This window comes from Anabrus simplex, chromosome 1 (assembly GCF_040414725.1).
Source record: "Anabrus simplex isolate iqAnaSimp1 chromosome 1, ASM4041472v1, whole genome shotgun sequence".
NCBI classification, from domain to species: domain Eukaryota; kingdom Metazoa; phylum Arthropoda; class Insecta; order Orthoptera; family Tettigoniidae; genus Anabrus; species Anabrus simplex.
The window spans coordinates 1,517,353,429-1,517,376,935 of record NC_090265.1 but is presented as its reverse complement, the minus strand read 5'-3'; the positions used below and the strand labels follow the sequence as shown (position 1 = coordinate 1,517,376,935).

General features: G+C 37.8%; 2 protein-coding genes across 2 annotated transcripts in view; both read right to left on the bottom strand.

The window, feature by feature from the left end:
• Positions 1 to 20,262, bottom strand: part of LOC136861636 (elongation factor-like GTPase 1) — a 279,187-nt gene extending 258,925 nt beyond the window's left edge. The window contains exons 1-2 of the mRNA XM_067138835.2: positions 20,142 to 20,262; positions 2,477 to 2,654 (exon numbers count right to left, since the gene is read on the bottom strand). Coding sequence (XP_066994936.2) covers positions 2,477 to 2,640 — 164 coding nt within the window. The 5' untranslated portion in view covers positions 2,641 to 2,654; positions 20,142 to 20,262. The remainder of the gene's footprint in view (positions 1 to 2,476; positions 2,655 to 20,141) is intronic.
• On the bottom strand, positions 15,103 to 20,273 carry Coa7 (Cytochrome c oxidase assembly factor 7). The gene has a single exon (XM_067138009.2). It carries the CDS (start codon positions 20,081 to 20,083, stop codon positions 19,382 to 19,384), a length of 702 nt encoding a protein of 233 aa, XP_066994110.2. The 5' UTR covers positions 20,084 to 20,273; the 3' UTR covers positions 15,103 to 19,381.
• Between the last annotated feature and the right edge of the window lie 3,234 nt (positions 20,274 to 23,507).

Here is a 23,507-nt window from a genome sequence, read left to right as displayed (position 1 = left end):
TACATGACAACGCTACGCCTCATTCAGCAGGTACAGTTACACGTTGTTCACAGCTTTGGGGATGGGAGGTCTCGCCTCGCCCTTGCTATTCTCCCGATCTTAGTCTATGACTTCGACCTTATTCTCAAAGTGAAGAAGCCATTGCGTGGAAATGCTTTGCCACCAAACAAGACACTGTAACAGCATTTTGATGTGAAGTAGTGCACATTGACATATCTTGTATCTCTTCCTCATCGTGGCAATGAATCACAAACAACCTACGATACTACTTTGAAGGATGTTAAACAGCTTGTATGATATGTACAAATGATTGTTAACAGGTTGTACATTTGTTTACAATTTGCTTTATGTTGCATGGACACAGATAGGTCTTATGGCAAGGATGGGATAGGAAAGGGCTAGGAATGGGAAGGAAGGGGGATTAAAAGTTATAAGCTTCATTGTTGTTTCCGTATTGAACTGAGAGAGATGAGTTATTTATAAGGTTCAAACCCATTATCTCCTGAATGAAAGTTCACAACTGTGCGCCCCTAACTGCACGACCAACTCGCTAGGTACAGGTTGTATAAGAATATAACAATGATTTAAAAATGCCATGTTTGTCCTCTTACCTTACCAGAGATTCCTGCAACCCTACCCTATGTTGTGTCAAGTCCTTGCCATACACTTTCAAATATACTGTTACTTGGTACATTTCCTGTGTTTAGAAGATTTTTTTGGTTTGTTTTTTTAGAAAAAAATAGTTGTCATGACTTCAGAATCAACCCTCATATATACACATAAATGATCTACCAGTACAACAGTGCAGGGATAGAGTGCCTGCCTCTTACTCAGAGGCTCTGAGTTCAATTCTCGGCCAGGTCAGGGATTTTTACTTGGATCTGAGAGCTGGTTTGAGGTCCACTCGGCCTACATGATTACAAGGGAAAGCTATCTTACGGCAAGATAGGAGCCCTGGTCTAGAAAGCCAAGACTAATGGCCAAGAGGACTTGTGCAAACCACACGACACTTCATAATCTGCAGGGCCTCGGGCTGTGCAGTGGTTGCTTGAAAAGCCATGGCCCTATAGGGCTGTTGCGCCATTGTTGTTGAATTTTTGAACTATATGAATGATCTACTGGATCTTGATCTTAAAGGTATAATTGTATTGTTTGCTAACGACAACAATATATGAAGGAGGAAACAAAACAGAATGAATAGACCAAATGCTGAATAATTCCTCTAAACTGATTACGGTATGTGGTTTAACCATAACAAATTAACTAAAATGAAACTAAAATTAAGTATAGATTTTTCATAAAGAGTCACGTGTTCTAGAATTCAATGAATCGCTAAAAATTAGAAACAAAACCGTGGAAAGATGGTTTGGTTTCATTCTTGGGTCTAACAACTGATATAACTTTTACATAGGACTCTCATATTGATTTCATTAAAAAGAAAATTAATCCTGTAGTCCAAACAATCCACTACTACTTGCTTTACGTCGCACCGACACAGATAGGTCTTATGGCGACAATGGGGCAGGGAAGAGCTAGGAGTGGGAAGGAAGCGGCCGTGGCCCTAATTAAGGTACAGCCCCAGCATTTGCCTGGTGTGAAAATGGGAAACCATGGAAAACCATCTTCAGGGCTGCCAACAGTGGGGTTCGAACCTACTATCTCCCGAATACTGGCCGCAATTAAGCGACTGCAGCTATCGAGCTCGGTAAAATAATCCACAGATCAAGGTATATTAGTATGAAGAGTCATGTACTTAAGTCTGTATACTATTATCTCTTTATTTGAATACCTTGTGGAGAAACTGAAGGAAAGATTTACTATATGAACTTAAAGTAATTCAAAACAAAGCTGTTAGAATCATTTGTATTCTTCCTTATAGGACCCATACTGAGGATATGTACAGCATTTCATGAATTAAGCCAATTTCTACATGTATTGACACAGCTATGGTCATCACTTGCACTCTGTTATAAACGGTCTTATAAAACCTAATACAATATTAATTGCCCCTCACGATGTACCGGTACACACTTATCATATAAGGCAAGCCAATATATATATATATTCTTTTTAACATGCCGTCATCAAAATGTGGTTTGCAGGGAATACTATCCTATGCCATCAAGTTATGTAACAGTTATCCCACACGGTTGTAACAGCATCTTCATGACAGTTCAAAGGAATGGCACTGGAATATTTGTCTAATTATCTCGCAGATTAGAGAATTATTTGCTGGTTTTCCATAAATATTTATTTGTTATAACTATCATGTATATGGATTTGTTTTATGATATGTATAAGCAGTATGTAAGACTAGGAAATAAGATATATATTTTAAAGTTGTTTATGTATTAATGTAAAAAGATGCTTCCATGTTGTTTAAATATTCCATTGCTGTATGTCACCCCTCTTACAAGCTTTGCTCTTTGAGGTAGTAGTATAAAAACATTAAACATAGTTTAAATTTATAACATACCTGAGTTTGCCAGCCATCTTTGGAGAGATGATTCCATTACTTGCCACCAACGAGTCTGCAAGAGTTGTCTTTCCATGGTCCACATGAGCAAGAATGCAAATGTTACGAATATAATTGGGATTTCTTTGAAGCTCGCCAAGCTTTTGTGCATTCAAGAGCCTCATGTTGGACAATACCACTAGAAAAACAAAACTTACAATGAAACAAAGGGAGTTGATGCTACAAACAAATTTTCCAGCAGTGATGACCTCTCATAGCTTATCCTGATATGTTCAGCTGACAATGCCAAAGACTTCCTTCATTCTGTATATTTGAGATAAATGAGTCAGTAAAAAAAAAAAAACAAAAAAAAAACATAATAATTTCCTCAATAAGTGTAAATTTTAAATGAGATGTAGCCTGCTGTCTAAGCTTTTTATTAGTAAAACTGGTAGGAGGCAATGAAAGGCACTTTATCATAAGAAATAACTACTAGGTTTCAGGGAAAAAAAAACCCACCTCTCCACAAACCTAGTTATTACTATCATCAAATACATTGCAAATGGGAAATATGAAGATCATTACACTTTTCTCCATGAGGAATTGTTTTGTCTGTAAAGCAATTCATGTCAAAAATAATAGCTCCAGTGCAAGAACAAAGAAAGAAACAAATGTTCCTTTAACTTGACCCACATCTGACTGTATTCAAGCACATGCTAATTTCTGGTTTCACAAATTTCTTTTGTAAGTCACATATTTGATACCATTTCAAGTGAATGGACATACAGTACATGGCTAACTGGAAAGGGAAATGGAACTGATGGGAATATATAATGGCACAAAATTTCAAATTCAACACTTTATTTAAACTATCCATCTGTCAATGTATACAAATTTCCAAAACAAAATAACAACGCGATCTGTCTATATTCTTACATGTTATATAAACACTCAAACAATAACAAAGAAATGGTCTGGCATTACATGGGTGCCACCATGTAAGGCACGAAGTGCTTACGTCTAGGGATACAGTAATCATGAGGAGATCTGAGCTGGACTGACAACTTTTGAACAGGACCTAGATATCAACTTTCTGTTCTATTATTAGTGGCTCAAGATCAAATAGAAGCTACAAAGAAAGTCATTGTCAAATTTATATTCACGACACAAAATACCAATAAAAAGGTAATATTTTCTTTTAATTTGATGAACAATACACTGAAATTTCAAGTATCTACTTGAAGTACAGGTAAGTACTCCTAAAACTATTTTAAGATATTAACCCTCCAGCAGGTGCGCATTATAATAAAGTGCAACACACACAATGTTTTAATAACAACTGCCTGGGAGAAATATGCAACTGCCATATTGTGTGAAGTTTATGATACTTACACGACACAACATACGAGTTATGATGAGCAAGTGAAAAGAAAGAATGTTGAATTAACCGTTTCTAATACTATAGTGTGTGAGTGAAAAGAAATGTTGGTAAATACTGCAATAATCTTGGTGAATGATTAAATGTATCTTGAATAAGAGAAAACAATGACTTTGCATTTCTCATTTCAGAAACCCAGAAAATAAGACTGGCACAAATTGCAGCATGTGCCCACTCACAAAACAAAGAAAAGCGCACCTGCTGAAGGATTTAAGATGCTGTTAATTTTCTGGTTCGTTGGCTGAATGGTTAAGCACACTGACCTTTGTTCAAAGGGCCCCGAGTTCAATTCCTGGCTGGGCCAGGGGTTTTAACTGCACACATAGTTTATTCCTCTGGCTCGGCAAACGGGTGTTTGCGTTCACCTTACTACACTACACGCAATACAACCACACTACCAGCTACCAAAGAGACATGTAATGGAGAGTACAATCATCCACATAGGACTGGCATAAGGAAGGAAACAAAACTGAGCCAAATCCACATGAAGTACCAACTCCAATAAATTGGAAAAAGGCTAGGAAGACAAGTCACTGTTAGATGTTATTTTATTTCACATTACTGCTATATCCTTGCAACATATATTTCACTAACTTCCCCTTAACTGCATGCACTTGCAGTGTTCGTTTAACAAAACAGAGAAGCACGAAGAATACTAGTGAAACCACAGTCTGTGTCTGTTCTCAAGCCACTTGATGAACGGATTACATCCTTCACTAAACTAGATTTGTTCTTAGTAGGAGTCCTCTTCTAACGAAAGTATATACGGCATATCCCCTAAGGGTGCAGGAATTTCCCAAAGAAAAGAAGGCTGTTGACAATAATTTTTTTCTTAACACAAGCTAACATGAAGAATCAAGACATAATGTGAGGTAAATCTAGAGCCTTAAAGGAAAAAACAGATGCAGGGCTAAAAGGATCGTTTTAGAACTTCACAGATTGTTATACACAGACACAGATCTCATTCCCGAGAAAATGTATTACTTTTAACACTAGTTTGTATTATTTAAAACAGACTATCAATTGTTACCCCAGAAACGATATAGGTAAGCTTACAAGAACCAAGTCTGAGAGGTATAAGTCCAGGAATGTAAAAGGCGTTGCACACGCACACACTATTGAGGTAATGTTTGCAAAGATCAGCATTTAACAGCAGAAAAGATTATAATACATGGCTTTCGAAGGAACCGAATTAAGACATTATCATTAATCTTCTTCCCTGGCCATATTCCAATTATTGGAGTCGGCACTATGAGGATTTAAGCCGTAATACAGACAGATGCCCTTTCTGATTCCAAATCTTTGTGGAGGGATGCATTCAATATTGCATGTTTTTACAGTGGTTAATAGTGTGATGTGAACAGGTACGACTTCCACGCAAACGTCCAGTCCCCAAATCAGAGGAATGAAACAAACACAACTAAACTCTTTGGCCTGTTCAGGAATTACACGTGGGTGCTTCTGAACTAAAGGCTGGTACGCTGACCATTCCCAAGCTACAATGGGTACAAGCTCTTTCTAATCAATGTTAACAAACCCAATAAATCCTGCTCTTATCATTAGAATCCATAAACCGAAGTCTACGCGGCACAAAGGGAAAATACAACTCAACAATTATTAAAAAGACAAAAATTTAATTGTGTTGAGATAAAAAATGAAGAACTGAATCTTTTTTTAAAAACTGGTGCCGATAACAATTAGTTTGTAAAAACCAATAGTTATAGCAGGATGCAAATATGAAATTCATTATAAGCTACCAATGAAAATAGCAGCAAAGAGACCACATTCTGCTCAACACTGGCTTGTAGATCAGCGTGGGTACGACACAATGCATTAAATTATGTGAGGTACTGATACAGTGATCCTCTACACTGTATCTTCCACATGTTAATTTCACCTTTTGTCCCCCCAATGGTAAAATGTTTTGTGAAGTGCCATTTCCATGCAGTAAACTCAACAGAGTTGTTTCAGGTGTCTAAGCAGACTATCAAAGAATGAATGCTTTGAAAAATGAATTAAACATTGAATCAACCTTATCACATCAATGAAAGACTTTTCAAAGCCTGAAAGATACTCCATTAGTCATAAATAACACCAGTCCCATTATTCTTGAACTGAATTGCAGAAAGATTCTATGGCTCTGTAGCATTAATGAGAACTTGAAACTTTCCTCTCAAATTACAAAGACCATATATTTTCACACGCAAAAGAGCATTTATTTTCCGAGCATGTGTAATAACTGAAGTTCATTCTCGATAACAAGTGGAGAAAGGAAAAAACTGAAAGGAGTATTTAAATGAGAAAGAACTTAATGGATATATATGTATACATACATTATCAAATAACTTGACTTAATTCCTTAAAATTCTGTTGAGGAGCATATCAAATACGGGCACATCACACTGAATTCTTCTTCCTCCAAAATTAATCAAGATTTAATGTTGAAATATTTGTTCTTGCTCAATAAAATAAGAATCTACTGCCTCCCTTCTAAGTAAGATACTTCTCTGATTCATTTTTCCTTTCCCAGCATAACCTAATTGTGAACATTAAAATAAGAACAATAGTTAACACCACCTTTCCAATACTTATCATTCCTTATATTTAGGATACAAACATTACAACAGGAGTTGTAAGATGGGACATGTTTCGCTTAACCGTCATATGCATCATCAGCCAAAATAAATCTTAGCCTAAAGTTAGGTCAGGGCCCTGAACCTAGTATCCTTAAAATATATGGCACCCTAAGAATCAACATTTACATTTAGAAACTCAAATAGGCTTAAAACTAGTGTGGGAAAAAAAAAAAAAAATCATAGAATGTTACAACAATGCTATAAGAGAAAAACACACAATCGTGTTGAAACAGAGGTTAAAAACAGAAAGTACAATGCAGAGCTGGTAGTGAAATAATTAAAATCATTAGGATATCATTGCTACCAGTCAGTCAATCAGAATGTCCAAACATAAAACAAGAGTAAAAATATGTGTTCATCATGGCTAAGTGATAAAAACACGTAATCATGTTGCCAGAGGTTAAAAACATAAGGTACAACACAGAGCTGGCAGTGTAATACTCAAACTCATTGCTACTTGTCAGTTAATAAGAATGTTTGTACATAACAAAAAATGATAATTATATTCTTTTGAATGAAGAAATAATTAAATCCCACTCTTGTATGGATACGTGAGTCGGACAAGAGAAATCACATATTGTAGCAGACATGGAGTAGTAACACTCCAAACAGGATTGATCACGCCAATATCCACTTCATCCAAAACAATGGTTAAAGCCGAATAACAGGCGTCTTCGTTTTTACTGGGAGTTCAAGATCAAAACGAAATAAGATGCAAAGTGTGTGAACTGAAGTCTGAAAAATATAAAATGTAAAAAGATGTACTCGGGCCAGATGAATAAGCTGCACCAATGTTGTCTTCAAGATCTGTAACGTACTAGGAATTGTCTCTTAGTCATATCTAATGTGACATCATACAGCAATTTATGTACATGTAGTCTGGTATAGGCTTCCCCATACAATGGAAAAGCTAATATTTTGTGGCAACAGTGCACACACAAGTAATATTCTAAAGTTGCAAAAGAAAGCTATTCGCACCATTGTTGACGTTCCCCCTTACTGTCACTGTAAACCACTATTCATCAAGCTATCATAATAGTAATCAATTTATATGTATATAATCTTCTGATATATATGAAGAGTAAGCCCTGTAATGACTTGCCAGGATGTCTGAACACCATACATACCTATGGTACCAGGTCGTCTTATTTTTTTTTTACGTCGCACCGAGACAGATAGGTCTTATGGTGGCGATGGGACAGGAAAGGCCTAGGAATGGGAAGGAAGTGGCCGTGGCCTTCACTAAGGTACAGCCTGGTGTGAAAATGGGAAACCAAGGAAAACCATCTTCAGGGCTGCTGACAGTGAGGTTTGAAGCCACTATCTCCCGGATGCAAGCTCACAGCTTGGCCAACTCATCCAGTCCAGATCATCTTATCATCTCAATATGCTGTGGTGTACGTTACAGAAAACTCAAAAATGTCCTGGTGTTAAGTATAACCCCATATAATAAATTAGGTTAAAAATTCAGTCAGCTCCCATTGAATATTTTCAAACGACATGCCAAGTCAATTGAAGAGAACTGGAGCTGTCTCCACTAACTTCGAGTGTTAATTCCTAGGTTTCTGTATCTTCAGAAGGGGTAATGTCTTCCACCGCATTTTCTTAAATATACACTAGTGTTAGAAAGTTTAGACTCACCTAAGAAAAGAATTTTCTTAAATAATTGTTTTCTGTGTGATACTTCAGTTCTGTTACTTATGTATGGATGCTTTCAGCACTTTCATAAAGCTATTTCAGTGCATACTGCGAGATTTTACTTTATCTTTTCAAAGAAGTTGACAGATTTATGGTCCCCAGCTCTTACTGCCTGCTTCTACTTGGATAACTTCAGGCCCTTTCCCAGGTAATAAACATGCCTCTCTCACGTGATTACTTGGATAACTTCCAGCCCTTTCCCAGGTAATAAACATGTCTCTCTCATGTGATTACTTGTCCTTGTTTCCTCGCTGTCTTGGAAGTCGACAGCCTACAGAAGTTATCCTGAGCAGTTGTATGTTAATCTCTGTACCAGATTGTTTATTTTCTACATTGTTGTTATCTGGGCATAACTACGGTAACAACACACATCAGAAAATCAAATATGGGGAAGAAGGCTAATATAACCCAAGAAAACAGTGCTTATAAAGAAATTGGGTGGTCGAACCAAAAAATTGCGGGGAAAATTGAACATTTCAGAGTTTAGCGTTTGCAGAGCAGTGAAACGCAGAGAGGAAATGGGTAGTCGTGAGGATCGACAACGCAGTGGACATCGAAGGAAGACTTCTAAAATTGAAGACAACCGTATTTTAATCCTCAGCAAGCATGACAGAAGGCGTACAGCAGTAGATATTTGCTCAGAGATAAATAAAACAAGAGAACAACCTGTGTCTGTGACAACAGTGAAAAATCATCTGCTTGAGGTGGGATTGTTTGGTCGTGTAGCAGCACAGAAACTATTGTTGAAAACTGTACACAAACAGAAAAGGTTACAATGGACCGCTGAACAATGGAAAAGGGTGCTTTGGACGGATGAATCTAAATTTGAAAAATTTGGTTCCAATCATCGCCACCCCGGCGAAAGAGTTATGGAATCCTGCATAATTCCGTCTGTGAAGCATGGAGGAGGAAATGTGATGGTGGGGGGATGTTTTGGAAATAATCATGTTGATTTGGTGAAAGTAGAGGGAATACTGGAAAAGAAACAATATCATCGTATCCTTTTGCGCAATGCCATGCCATCTGGAATGAAGGTGATTGGTGAAGGATTTGTTCTACAGCAGGACAATGATCATAAACACACCTCTCATTTGTGCAAGCAGTATCTGGAAAGGAAACAAGCTGAAGGAAAATTGGAATTAATGCTCTGGACTCCTCAATCACTGATCTGTCACCTATTGAACTTTTGTGGGACAAACTTGACAGGAAAGTGAAAGAAAAGGCACCAGGCAGTGTGGATGGGATGTGGCAATGTCTGTTAGAAACCTGGGGATGTATAAATACCGAGACTTTGGAAAAATTAACAGCAAGAATGCCACGCACCTGTAAAGCAATAATCAAAGCCAAGGGTGGAAACATTGACGAACAGGCAGTGTGATTGCTTAAGATGTTGTGATTGTGTTTCTAGCTCCCTGTGAATGAATAGTGTAAAGGAAAATCTAGTGAAATGTGTAATAAAACTAGTTAGTTCAAACATAGGTACAGTATTTCCATGTTGATTTTCAACAAATAACCCCTATCTTTCATGGTAAGTGAAAATTCATGGGTGAATCTAAACTTTCTGATGCTAATGTACTGTAATATATATCTAGTTATTAAAATGAGCTATGTATAAATGGATTCATCGATGATTTCTTGTACAATTTAATTTTTTTTGTTCTGATTTCATTTGAATGACCACTATGCACTGAATAGGATGAGAGTCCTCTCCCACATGTTATCAGGATTCAAAGCCAAGATGAACTCTGACTGAGAGCATGGATCGTCAACAGGATCACTGCACCGCCGATGGATTTTTATTTCGTTTTACAATTTGTTGTTACTCGCATATCTGTCATTTAACTCAAGTACAATTGTGTAGTTTTTACAGAGCATAAATTTCTATTGATACAGAAGTGTATCCACTAGCATGTAGGATATTTTGAGGTGTGTATAGTTTTATTATTGGCATAAGCTATTTTAGTTTATATGGAAAATATCTGTATATATTAATGTATTATGATTCTGATAAAGGCTATTGCACCTGTTTAATGCCTAATAAATGATTCAGTGATTCAGCTGCATGAGGCAATAAATGAGGCCTATCTTAAAACACTGTACCCTTTTATGTAGTGTGTAGTCCACTTTCTTAATCTTTTTATGAAATGTTACTCTACTGTAGTGTACACAAATCAACTTCATCCAAGTTGTTTGGTCCAACTTGTTTATTTGGGAGATTAAGGGCCAAGCGGTATGATAGAAGACATAATAGGCAATGACAAATTACCATACCCATTCACCATTATATAGGTCTCGTCACATTGAAATATGTGGCAATACGTTTTTCAAATTATGGTATAAACTATGACACGTAAATGGTATAGAGCAGGCATGATAACTTAGAATAATTACCATTGTTAAAGCATTCAATAAAGAAAACTGGGCCATAAAGGTTAAATACACAAGCAATTTTCCACAGTGAGGATTTCAGCTTTCTAGTGTATACAGTTAAAAAGCACAAAGCTGAACACTACAAGTAGCTGTATAGAATTAAGTAGGAAGAAACCTAGCATTTTTATTTCTTTTTTCATTTGCTTTACGTCGCACCGACACAGATAGGTCTTGAAGATGGTTTTCTGTGATTTCCCATTTTCACACCAGGCAACTGCTGGGGCTGTACCTTAATTAAGGCCATGGCCACTTCCTTCCCATTCTTAGGCCTTTCTTATCCCATCGTTGCCATAAGACCCATCTGTGTCGGTGCGACGTAAAACAAATCGTAAGAAAAAAAAAAAAAAGAGAGAGAACAATTTCCTAGAGGAAGACTACTGACTGGATATGCTTCAAAGGGCTGAAAGACACCTTATTGAAACTATGCCAGTTGGAAGGGAACCACAAGTTCTGAATCAGCTACGACTCCTCATTAGTGAAGCCTGCAAGCAAATTATGCTACGCATGTTGCAACGTGCAAGAATTTGTCTCCGGCAATATGCTCAAATTTGCATTAACAAAAAAGGAGGCCATTTTGAGCAATACTTCATTGATCAGTTCACTGTAGGAATCAGATATTCATCCACAATCCCATCACACCACCAGCTGTACCTAACATGTAAACATACAGTAAATGTAATGTGATCACAATTTCTATTGGTCTCCAGTACTGCAGTTCATAAAAATATTCTGCCACCACTGGACTTGAACCACCAAACACGTAACACATCATTGGTCTTAACCACCATGACTACAGAGAAGTCTGCTGCAGCTGTACTTATACCATAACATTTCAGTATCAATCCAGCTTCTGATTAACACCGACCATTCATGTAGCAAGGTTCTTGTGTTCGTTCATTATTACCTCCTTATTGCTGGTTTGTTAGCAATAAATACCTGTATTTCAAGCTATGGTACTGCACCTACACAAGAAATTATTGGATGACAGGTGATAAAATAATGTAGGCCTAGGATGCATAAATCTGAAGAAATAGGGGTGGCTGATATACCCAGCATGTTCTGCTGCTGTTAATGAATCTTTTTTCATGCTTTCAATTTGAACAGATGCAATCTGTCTGGAAATTGACATTTATCCACTTTTAAGCATTGAGTTCTAGTTTTTTTAAACTTTTGTTTTTTCCTAACCATCACATTTTCAAACTCACATTATGATCTCATTCAACAAACTACATTTATTCTACAGAAGAACTAGACAAAATGTCTAGTCAATTACATTATCATATTCTATTCATTCACACTTAAAAAGGACCCAATCATAACATCTGAAAATAAGATAATCTTCAACAAAATCATAATGTTCTATAATTCTTTCTGATTGTAATGTACAATGCTACAGCTAAAACTTAAATATAAGCACATTAGTTATAATATGGAATAGATATAACATCGACTGGAGTGGGACATTGATGATGATAACATAACTTTATTGAAAGTACAATAATATAAATATGGTACACAACAGTTGTACCTACTCAACAAGAAGATATAACATCGACTGGAGTGGGACATTGATGATGATAACATAACTTTATTGAAAGTACAATAATAGAAATACAGTACACAACAGTTGTACCTACTCGACAAGAAGACTGCAACAGCACAAATGTTTCATTAATCTTTTATGCACCCTTGTATTTCAAAAAACCAAGAGCAACAACATACATTTGCTAAATTGTGAGAAGTGATTTCTTTGATTCTGTAGCATTAATGGATGATTGCCACAGCTCCCTACATTTGGTAAAACTTCTGACTACAACAGACCTACTGGAAGTACCAGCATGGAAGCGTAAAAATTAAGTGTGTCATACTTTTCATAAGAATGCTACAACAGTGAGAGAGAGGTGTCTAATGTACGAGATGGGTACTAATTTGTCTACCCACTTTAAAATACTTTCTAAACTACAAAATCACGGATAACATTAGAACTCTCAACTGTGTTGCACAGGTGGACTAGGCCTGTTTTATAGTTGGAGGCCCTTCCTGATGCTAATCCTATATGGAAGCATGTATTCACTATTGCATATCCCTGTGCAGTTAGCAGAGTATTACTCGCACACTTTTTAGTAACAGATCTGTGTACGGGGGTGAGGAGTAAGAAGGGAGCTCTCCCAGTTCCGGTAATACTGTCAACTGAATGGAAACTAAATCTGAACTGAATCGATAATATGATCGATCGATATGAATTTTCTAAACCGTTATTATCTTAAGCCAACAACTGTGTGAAACTCACATTATATAATATTTCTTGATGCGAATCTTGTTCCTAGCATGAATTCTATAGTTTGGCTTTGCTGTGTAAACAACAACTGTACTAGTATGTAAAGTGTACGCCAGATGTCACACAGCGATGCATAAGCAATTCATAGTTTGTGTTTCAAAGGTAGCCAATATGAATCTCAAAGATTGCCGAGGTCGACCGATTCAGCACTAGGGTGTCCATCTATCACTAAAAAGTGCGAAAGTAATAGTGTGTTGAGTGTAAATTAAGAGGTGTGTATTAAGACAAACACAAACACCCAGTACCCGAACAAGACGAACCTCAGACACCAATACCAAATGTCGGCAACAGAACTGTTCTGGAACACCATTAACACTATGATTATTCCAGACAAAATAAATCCTTCTCCTCATAAAAATAAAAATCCATCTCTATTATACGACACAAAGGCCCCTTGGAAGAATGGAAGGTGAAGGCTTCCACTATTCATAACCTCGATACTAAGTAGAATAATATGTTTAACTCTATGCCCAGCCACCTTTGCCCACAAGAATTATCCTGGTATTCATTTTTATGAAGGCTGACTAATACCCACAACCATGTGTTGCCCCAAACAGGGAAGTCTTGTTTCTATATTTTTCAACTTCCTGAAGGAAAACTGAACCCACATTCTTCCATGGTGAACTGAGCATGCCTTCAGTCTCAGCTTGGCAGCTCCACCCCTCCCCACCACCTCCTCCTCGATGATAAAACAAGCAAACCCCACGGCATTACAGCTCGGATGGATCTTGGCCTGCCAAGTGACCACTGTTCAGCCTAAAAGGTGACCCATGGTCAACGCAGCAAATTCTCTCCACCATTATTCTTGGCTTTCTAGATTCTGGCCGCCACCTTACTATCAGATAACTCCCCAACAGTAATTATGTCAACCGAGTGGACCTCGGACCAGCCCTCATATCCAAGTAAAAATCCCTGACCTGGACAGGAATCGAACCCGGGACCTTAGGGTGAGAGGCAGGCACGCTATCCCTAGACCGTAGGGCTGGCTTTCCTCCTTGTTGTAAACAACCAAAACCTGTCACTTCAGCAAAGGATTCATCCTCACTAAAATCAGTACCAAAATATTTAGAAATTGTCAACCTTCAATTACCTTTATCATCCACTTATTATTTTACCCTTTCTGACAAAAGTGATCAACTGAGAATTTCCAAATCTCCAAATACAATCGTAAGGAAAGAATCACAGAATTTCTTGGCTAGTCGATGCATAGAGATTTATCTACACTTTGCCAATAAAACAATCTACTTCTATGTTACCACGGCATTACAGTCCTGATGGATGTGAATATATTCACTTCAAACTGCCCAAAATACTGCTCATCACTTTTCTAACATAACAGAACTATACGAGTTTATTGGCAAAGTGTACATATGACAAATGTGTATTGAGAGTAAGATTAGAAATATGTTGTAATGGTTATAGCATCCCCCATGCCAACTTGCTATGCACCGGGCTCGTCACCGTATCGGCCCACCTGCTTACGCTTTGACCGCACCAATCACGAGCAAGACTTAAGTGCTAGACCGGCCCCCCCTCTCTTCTGTCCGTGGTCACGCCGCGTGGGACGATGGAAATTACCAGACGATTAATCTGCAGTCTTCCATCTCACGAGGTTCCAGGACACATCTAGCATCCGGACTGTTCTAGAAGGGCCAAAGCAGGTATATAAGAGAGGAGTGACTTGCCTGCAGTTAGTGAGAGTTAGATTGAGTTTGCTGGTGTGAATTAGCGAAGAGTGCAGTCGGTGATAGCCTAGGGTGAGGTGTCAGCCTGATGGAGTATCTGTCTGTTGGAGCCGAGGACTCATTCCTGTTTCCCTGACGTCATGTGTGTGAGTCTCTTGGGGCCGGCTGCTGTAGAAGAACCTTGGGTGTTCTGGATTAGCTCAAAGGGAACACTGGGTGGAGACGTGTGCAGACTGCGGAGTTTGACGGATTGAGTGAACAGCGGATACTATCACGAGCTGCAAGACTGACATGTAAGCTGTAGACAGTGACAGCGCTAACGAGTGTGACTGAGTAAGTGTAGTGTAAATAATCGAAGACTCTCTGTATGTGCCATCATAGATGGAACATGAGAAACTAAGAGAGAGAGAGAGAGAGAGAGAGAGAGAGAGAGAGAGAGAGAGAGAGAGCACGAAGAGTGTAAGGGTGTATCCGTGTACTTGTGTAAGTTGTAAGCTCGGCAATCGCGCGTGCCCGTGTATGTGTATGTGTAAATGTGTAATTGTAGTGCTTAGTTAATAAATTTTAGAGACCATAGCATGGAACAAGGTATTCCAAGTCAGACGCCAATTCTCCGATACAAGAGTCCATTCAGATTTCTGTGTTAAGAGGTGTACATGTACTGTATTATAATTTTTAACATGTTAAGCCAAGTTCAGAATTATACATATTTTAAATGTATTGAAAGGTAACAAGGTAGTAAACAAGACTACTTACAAATTCAAATGAACACGAACAGATGAAGTTTAGAACATAGGTTCCACCAACAGATCTGATTTCTTTTGTTTAAAAATATAAATTATTTGGGCTGGAGACAAGAGTGTCTTTCAGATGGCCTTGTAGCCTTCCTCAGTATGGACAAGGAGAAAGCACAATATTTTACACGATCATCAGCATAGTGACAATAGCTTGAGACCTGCACTTTTATGTGGTATCTGAACTACAGGGATGCAACTTTTCATTTCAAATAATCCAGACATATCGACCAGGATTTGAACTACAATATGTTTTGATTAGGAATCAATGATTATGTCACTCAACTAGAACAGTCACTCTACAACGAAAATCTGGGATAACTTCCTACAAATTAATTATCCACACAGAACTGAGAAGGTGAACATGAGTTTGGTGTAAAGCAACGACATATCATTTACTAACAATTAAATATTAATCCAGGAATCTCTTTGGATGGCAATTTATTTCTAAATTTGACCAATTAACAAATGTCAACTTTTGTCTCCAATGACACTGTCACCAACATTCAGACCATTGTAACAATAAAATGAGCATGGGAGGTCATCAGCTGGATCATGAACTTCATTCACAACTAGGTAGTAATCCATCAAATTAATGAGAGAGAAATGCAGATAACAGGCTTTTTTTAAATAAGGTCCAGAATCAGCATTTGCTTGGCATGAAAATGGGAAACCATGGAAAACTAACTACAGGACTGTCAATTGTGGGACTTGAACCCTCCATCTACTGAATGCAAGCTCACAGCTATGCGACCTAAACCGTGCAGCCTACTCACTCTGTAATTATTTCAGACCAGAGTAAAAGAGAACTTATTGGCTACATAATGATATCCATACCAGGCAAATTACCACCTGTGACCTACATTTGTCTCTATATAATGTAATACTGTATTTTAAAACAAAAATTAGGTCACCCATTGTTTGTCTGTGATTATCTATGCCATTAAGACTTTTCAATAGCACCTCATCAGAAACATAGCAAAAGAGAATTACAGTATAAAATAACTAAGGAGGTACTGTTATACCATGTAAAAAGGATGCATTTCAGAAAAGCATGTTCTGAATAAACAAAACCAACTTGTAGAATCTAGTAATCTAAATATTAACATTGATGCTTTCACGGCCTGTGCTTGTAGACATAAGGGTTTTTAGACTTGTGCCGGGTCAAGAAAAACAAGGTGAAACTCTTTATGTTTTGCAGAGAACTTAGCTCCACGTTTTCAGAAGGATATCTCGATTGTTTCGGAGGAAGTCTTCTACAAGAATGAGGGTTTGAATTTAAGAATATTTTATGATTGGAGAAATGTAACGAGTTTCTTTCTTTTTTTTTTCTAGGGGCTTTACGTCGCACCGACACAGATAGGTCTTATAGCGACGATGGGATAGGAAAGGCCTAGGAGTTGGAAGGAAGCGGCCGTGGCCTTAATTAAGGTACAGCCCCAGCATTTGCCTGGTGTGAAAATGGGAAACCACGGAAAACCCTCTTCAGGGCTGCCGATAGTGGGATTCGAACCTACTATCTCCCGGATGCAAGCTCACAGCCGCGCACCTCTACGCGCACGGCGAACTCGCCCGGTGTAAAGAGTTTCACCTTGTTTTCTTGGCATGGCATAAGTCCAAAAGCCCATATCAAATCTACAATCTAAATATTTTTAAACACTTTTATTTTAATTAAAAAAGCAATTTCTCAGAACAAAAATAAAATTGATCCTTATAAATATACCAAACTTGTTTTATCAGAGACGAGGCTCACATGAAGAGAATTAATTAAAAGGTAGATAAGTAAGAAATTCCAACTATTTAACAATGAAATTATATCAGAAAAAGTAGATTGCTGTAGAAATCAACTGATTCTCTTACGATTTGCTACATTTGATAGTGAAATGAAACAGGGAAATTTCACCCACCATAGCTTATAAGGAGTAATCAAAAAGAAAAATATTTCAAATCTTTCTTTCTCAATAGGGTCATTTTTATAGAAGTATAGCTCCTAAATTAATAGAATATGTTTAATTCACCACGTCCTAATTGTCAATCAATATAAAATTCTAAACAAAACTTGCAGAGTTCAACACTAGAACACTAGAATATTTTGATAGTAATGTAGACCCTGAGATGTTAAGCCTCCAAATAGAATCATCAATCATAAATAAATGCAAACATCTTCAAGGCAAAAACTGATGGATTTTGGATATATTTGTTTTTAACAATGAAATATAGTTGACTACACACAGACATTTTAGATCACACAATTATCATCTACAAATATATCTCTGACATCAAACAATAACTGTAGGCTATCTTAAATTAGGAATTTTTGAAAGCAGTTTCCAATTGTAACTCTGACAGAATATATTTCTTTTAAATATATAAATGGGTTATAATTCCGTAAACGGGCCGGGTATTGCACAGCTCGATTATCCTGAAAGTGGCAACAGTGATGATGGATGTTCCCAAACAACGATGGAGACCCAGATAGAACGAAGGAGAGCAAGACTGATACCTAGACTAAAGTCGTTGAAATCGATCATGAATATCATAATTAGAAGAAACCTGGATTGAAACACAAGAAACGAGGAACAATGGTGGTTGGATGGAAGAAGACGAACAGGTGCAATGAACATCTCAATCCAGCAAGAGCTGGACAAGGATGATTATGACCAATAAGCCATGAAAAATACCTAATGCTCTCATTATATTCCACAAAGTGTACCCCTTCTCATATAAAATGCTTTCTCCATTCCAATCAGGGAGTAGGACAGGAGAAAAAGGAAAAGTTTGACAAATACCACAGCTCTTTGGGCAGGAGCATTAACATATCTTAAGTTAATACTCTATAGGCTTTTGGGCTTATGCCATATAAAGAAAATAAGATGAAATTCTAAATGTTTCGCAGAGAACTGTGCTCTGCGTCATCAGAAGAAAATCTCGACTGTCCACGAGAAAAGCTTTTTAAACAATGACTTTTTGAAATTTAGACGTTATAATAGAAGAGGAAATGGTACGTTCATTCATCACCAGATGGCTCCCCGGACGTGGCACAGCGCTAGCGCTCGAAGCGGAAGCTGACCGAACCATCAGAATCAGTCTAAGAGGGTCACATAACATGTGTACGTAACATATGACATTGATAGGTGTATGACATTGACACAAGCCTGGAATGAAACATCTGGTGATGAGGAACGAACGAATTTGGAAAACACCGAGACAAAATAACAATAGTGAGGGGAGATGCAGAGCACAGTTCTCTGCGAAACGTAAAGAATTTCACCTTATTTTCTCAACACGGCGTAAGCCCAAAAGCCTATACAGTATCATGTCTACAAGTACGGGCTGTGAAAGCATCAATGGCAAGTATCTTAAGTTATCAACTCCACAAGAGAAAAGAGAAGGGTCCCTTTAAGTATAAATGTGATAGGATGTACAAGATTAAATTTTGAGAAAGGGAAAATGAATGGGTCCTTAACAACTGAAATCCTAATAGCATAAAAATACAAAGTCTTGTTAACACTGACAAAGACAGCATATAGAAGAGGAGCTTGGCTCATTTCAATGGCAGCTAGCAAACAAATAAAAGCAACTTGCTTGATAACTTAGTGGAATATGACAGTTTCAACCTGAAAAAATGTACGGGTTTTATATTTTACCTTTAAATCTAATTCTTCAAGTTAGAGCAAAATAACATTAAAATAGACTTTAACATGAACTACACAAGATACTTTAAAAAATTAACAATGTAAAGTGCTATTAACATTTTAAAAAAATAGATGGCCACACAGATTCAGCATACTTTACAATATGCACTCTCATTATAAAGCTAAAAATCAGGCAACTTTCATTTCCTCTATAACACTACCAATTCCAAAACAGCTATCTCTCTCTCTCTCTCTTATAACAGGTACTACTCTCAGACAGGATTGACACCCTGCTGAAATTGTAATTGAGCTTTCAGCCTATGATTTTCCTGGATTTCATGTGCTTTCTTCTTGTATTTTTCAGCTAATTCTTCATTCTTAGCGACACCTTCACCCTTTCTATACATCTGACTAACATTAGCACAAGCATGCATATCCCCAAGCTCACAACCCTTCAATGCATACTGGTACGCTTTTTCCATGTCTTGTTTGATTTGTACTTGTTCAACGCCAGATATATACATTCCACTCAAATAAAAGCAGCAGTAAGCTTTATTTTTCTCACAACACTTGTCAAGCATAGCCATTCCAGCAGTATAATCTTTCACCTTCCTACAGTGAGGACCACTATTGATGCTGATCAAACCACCGTTCAAACAAGCATCTGGATCACCAAGACTGCATGCCTTCTCATAATACTTAAAAGCTTCTTCAGTATCAGACTTATTCAGTCCTTTGCCAAGGACACTGTAATTAGCAAATTTATAACAGCTTTTCGAAAAATTATTGTAATCGCAATTGGCCTTATATACTTTACAAGCCTTCTCGAAGTCCTTTTTAATGCCTTCCAAATAATCTCCCAGTAAGTGGCAAACGTCTGGTTTCTTCTCCTGATAGCATCCAAATCTATATTCAATACCCAGGTTTTCTATGTATTCCTTCACTTCCGATTCATCTTTTAAATCGTAAGCCATTTCCTAAAAACGTAATATGTAACTAACCTGGGTCTTAAAAGATAAAAAGATATCTTACATTTATTCACAGGACTAAAATGTTTATCGTTGCTTTATACAATATAGCAGTACACGAAACTTAAGTTACATTCTCCTGAACTGATCGTCAAAGTTCATGCCAATCCTCATCCTCTACTCTACTCTACTCTGCAAGCCCAAGGATCATTCAAAACTGCGCGTAGGGTTGAAACATTTGTTTTGAACATGGTAGCCAACGATAAAATTCAAAATGTATTTTATTTTATAGGAGATACGAGGGCAGAGCCATCTACAGTTAAAGCCTGATGGTACGCTTGGCAACGCTGTATCTATCTGTCAAGCCATCGCCCTCTACTATAGCTGCGCTAATACGCCTTCCCAATACAGCGATATGAGCGATATGGGCCTAGTTCCCATTTTTACCGCCGAGCGCTGCTTCGCTGGCTTTGAAACACGATTGTTCATTACAGCACACGTTAAGTGTTTTGTAAATTTCTGTTTAAATATACAGCCAATCACTCGATAAATACATTTGAATCACACCTTACACCTTAATAAAGAAGTTCAGTGAAGAACGTATCCCTCCGCAGCGGAAAAACCGTACAAAATAATGTTAACCGTAGGTAGTAAATAGGGGCTGCCTGGTCGAGGCTGTAAAGGCGCGCTCGGTTCGCCCGGAAGGATGTGGGTTTGAATCCCCGTCAGAAAGTCGTAAAAGTCGGAGGTGCACATGGCCCCGAGGTTCACTCAGCCTACACCCCTACACCAAAAATGAGTACCAGGTTAATTCCTGGGGGCAAATGCGGCCGGGCGTAGAGCTAACCACTCTACCCCATCACGTGCCGAGGTTAACAGTGGTGGAAGCCTTTACCTTCCACTCCCCCAAGGGCCTTCATGGCCTGTACGGAGGTGACTTTGCTTTGCTTGTAGGTAGTAAATACTGTAGAAATAAATAATTGCACACACTTTTCTGTTTAAGTGTTTTGCATTCTCTTTGGTATTTATGTGGTTATTTAAGAATAACTTCACACAATAACTGTGAATGTCTGATTTTAGGACAACTGAAGTGAGGAAAATCACCCAACAAGGTCATTAAATAGTCACCATAGACGCAACAGGATTTTTATGAACAAATGGTTGAGCTTTCAATACAAAATCATGAATAACTTTCAAAATCCACATTGGCAAATCAGATGAATACTGCAGCCTGCTGTTTTATTCTCTTTTATAAATCAAGTCCATTAGCACTGTTGCACACCTTGGTCTTTTCAAAAGAATCAAGCATTTTGTCCGGATGCAATGTTGCTACATGTGTGCTACTGACATGTATGTCGAATCATTTTCTTATGATAACATGTATTTGACAGTGGTACCTCCATTAAAAAGTCGTGTATATCTGTATACGAATGGTCTTTTAAATATTCTAGGCCTGTTATTACATCAGTCGCGAAAATATATTTCGCGCACCGCACGTTCATTTTCTTACACTTAGACGGTTCGATATTTTTGCGTGTAAGAAAAATGAACCGGTTTCACAGTTTCATTTGATTGCATCTGATACAGTTTCTTGATAAAATCACCATTTATATCCTGGAAACCATCAAACATAGTTTTTTTTGTACATAATTTCTTACTTCTTCAGAATGTACGATTGGTCGAAAGCAAGAAGAGGCATTTCACTATCAACAGGATTACAGATCTTCGGTTTAATGTGTTTTGAAGAAGACATTCTTCTTATCATGCTAACATTAGTCTTACGATTGTCACTCACAATGCGCAACACGAAAAAACCGCAAGCTTCGACTTCCTTTATTGTTGTGTTAAAGTATGTAGCTCTGTCCCTAAAAGCCTCTTAAAAATGCTGCTGGTAACCTTTATTTTGTAGCCACAGCGGAAATTATAAAATGGAGAAGGTTATTGAGCAGGGTAATTCGATTTCTACTTTCGCTTGCATGACAGTCATCTTTGAGTAGTTTTTATTTGCTCAACATGGAACGAAGCGTCTTTCTATTCAAAGAAGGTGTCCAGTTTCTTGTCATATAACATCTGCTGTTCGATGGACTACCAACTAACACAATCTCTCTGCTTCAGTTAGGCGCTGACTTTCTGCTAAAAGGCGCTCCTTTACTAAGAGGGTTATTCCAGTCTCGAAGTTTATATCTCCTACGTAACGTGAAAGTGTGGATTTATTCAGTGTGGCAAACATATGACTTCGAATTGAAATTAAGAGAGAAATTCTTTCTTGAGGTACCATTCAGCCATTTATGACGTTGTTACTCGTTGAAAGGAAATTCATGAAACGAATCCCACTTCTCGATCTGCTTTTCATCTTACATCAAGGCACACAGCAGTAAACAATATTATGTACATAAACATTAAAACGATTCACGACCAAGGAAACAAGCCAAATAAGGCAAACCGAGGCTCAAATTACGGCAGCAGTCTTAGCAGTGATCACTCAGCGTATCTCTTCCAGCAGACTAATGCCAGCTTCCCAGCGCTCCAAGCGCCGGAACTGGTAACTATGACGTGTTTGCTCGTTTACATGTGTGGCCGGGCGAATGAGAAGGCGTATTAGCGCAGTCATAGTAGAGGGCGATGGTCAAGCGGAGGCCGAGAGAAAAGGGGGCGTGTCCGATTTTGAATGAGTTCATCCATATTTATAGTACTACATTTAGACCAACACGATGATTATGATAAATGCATACTCTTCGTAAAATGGTTCTAAGAAACACACACACAAGTAAATGCATCCACTGAAATTAGAAATACACATTTTACATTAATATAAACAAAACAGTTTAAGAACAGTACTCACAAGCTAAATTATTGTGGAGCGATGACAGCTTCCTCCGCTTAGTGCTTTTATCCTCACTGCTGACATAACTCGTGTTCTTAATCTGCTTGCAGCACTTATTTAACACGACATTGGAACATATAGACAATAAACCATCTATCGCAACTTTATTGTCACGCCCACAACGACGGTGTTCAAACCAGAACTGTTAATTGTCATCTCTTTCTAAAGCAGCTCAGGATAGAGAGAACATAAATTCTGTACAATTTTCATAATCCGGGTAGTCTTCGTATACCACTGTTCTGCAGACACATACAACACATTGTGATGGCACCACTAACCCACCTCTGAAGTTCTTCAAAATAGGGATCACCTGTTCATTACTCTGTAGCAGACCTAAACAAGTGTCACAGCTTATCTTTCTGGATATTGTCCTTAGTGTATACCCAGAAATGTACAGCAAATTACCCCTGACATCTCAAAATGCCTACAAAGAAATTCACAGGATAAAAGTGAGTCTAAGTTGTTTATTACATCCAACTTCTTCTTCAAGTGCCATATCCGGTTGCCCAGACGTCGGTGATTACTCTGGAGAAAGTTTTTCTGTCT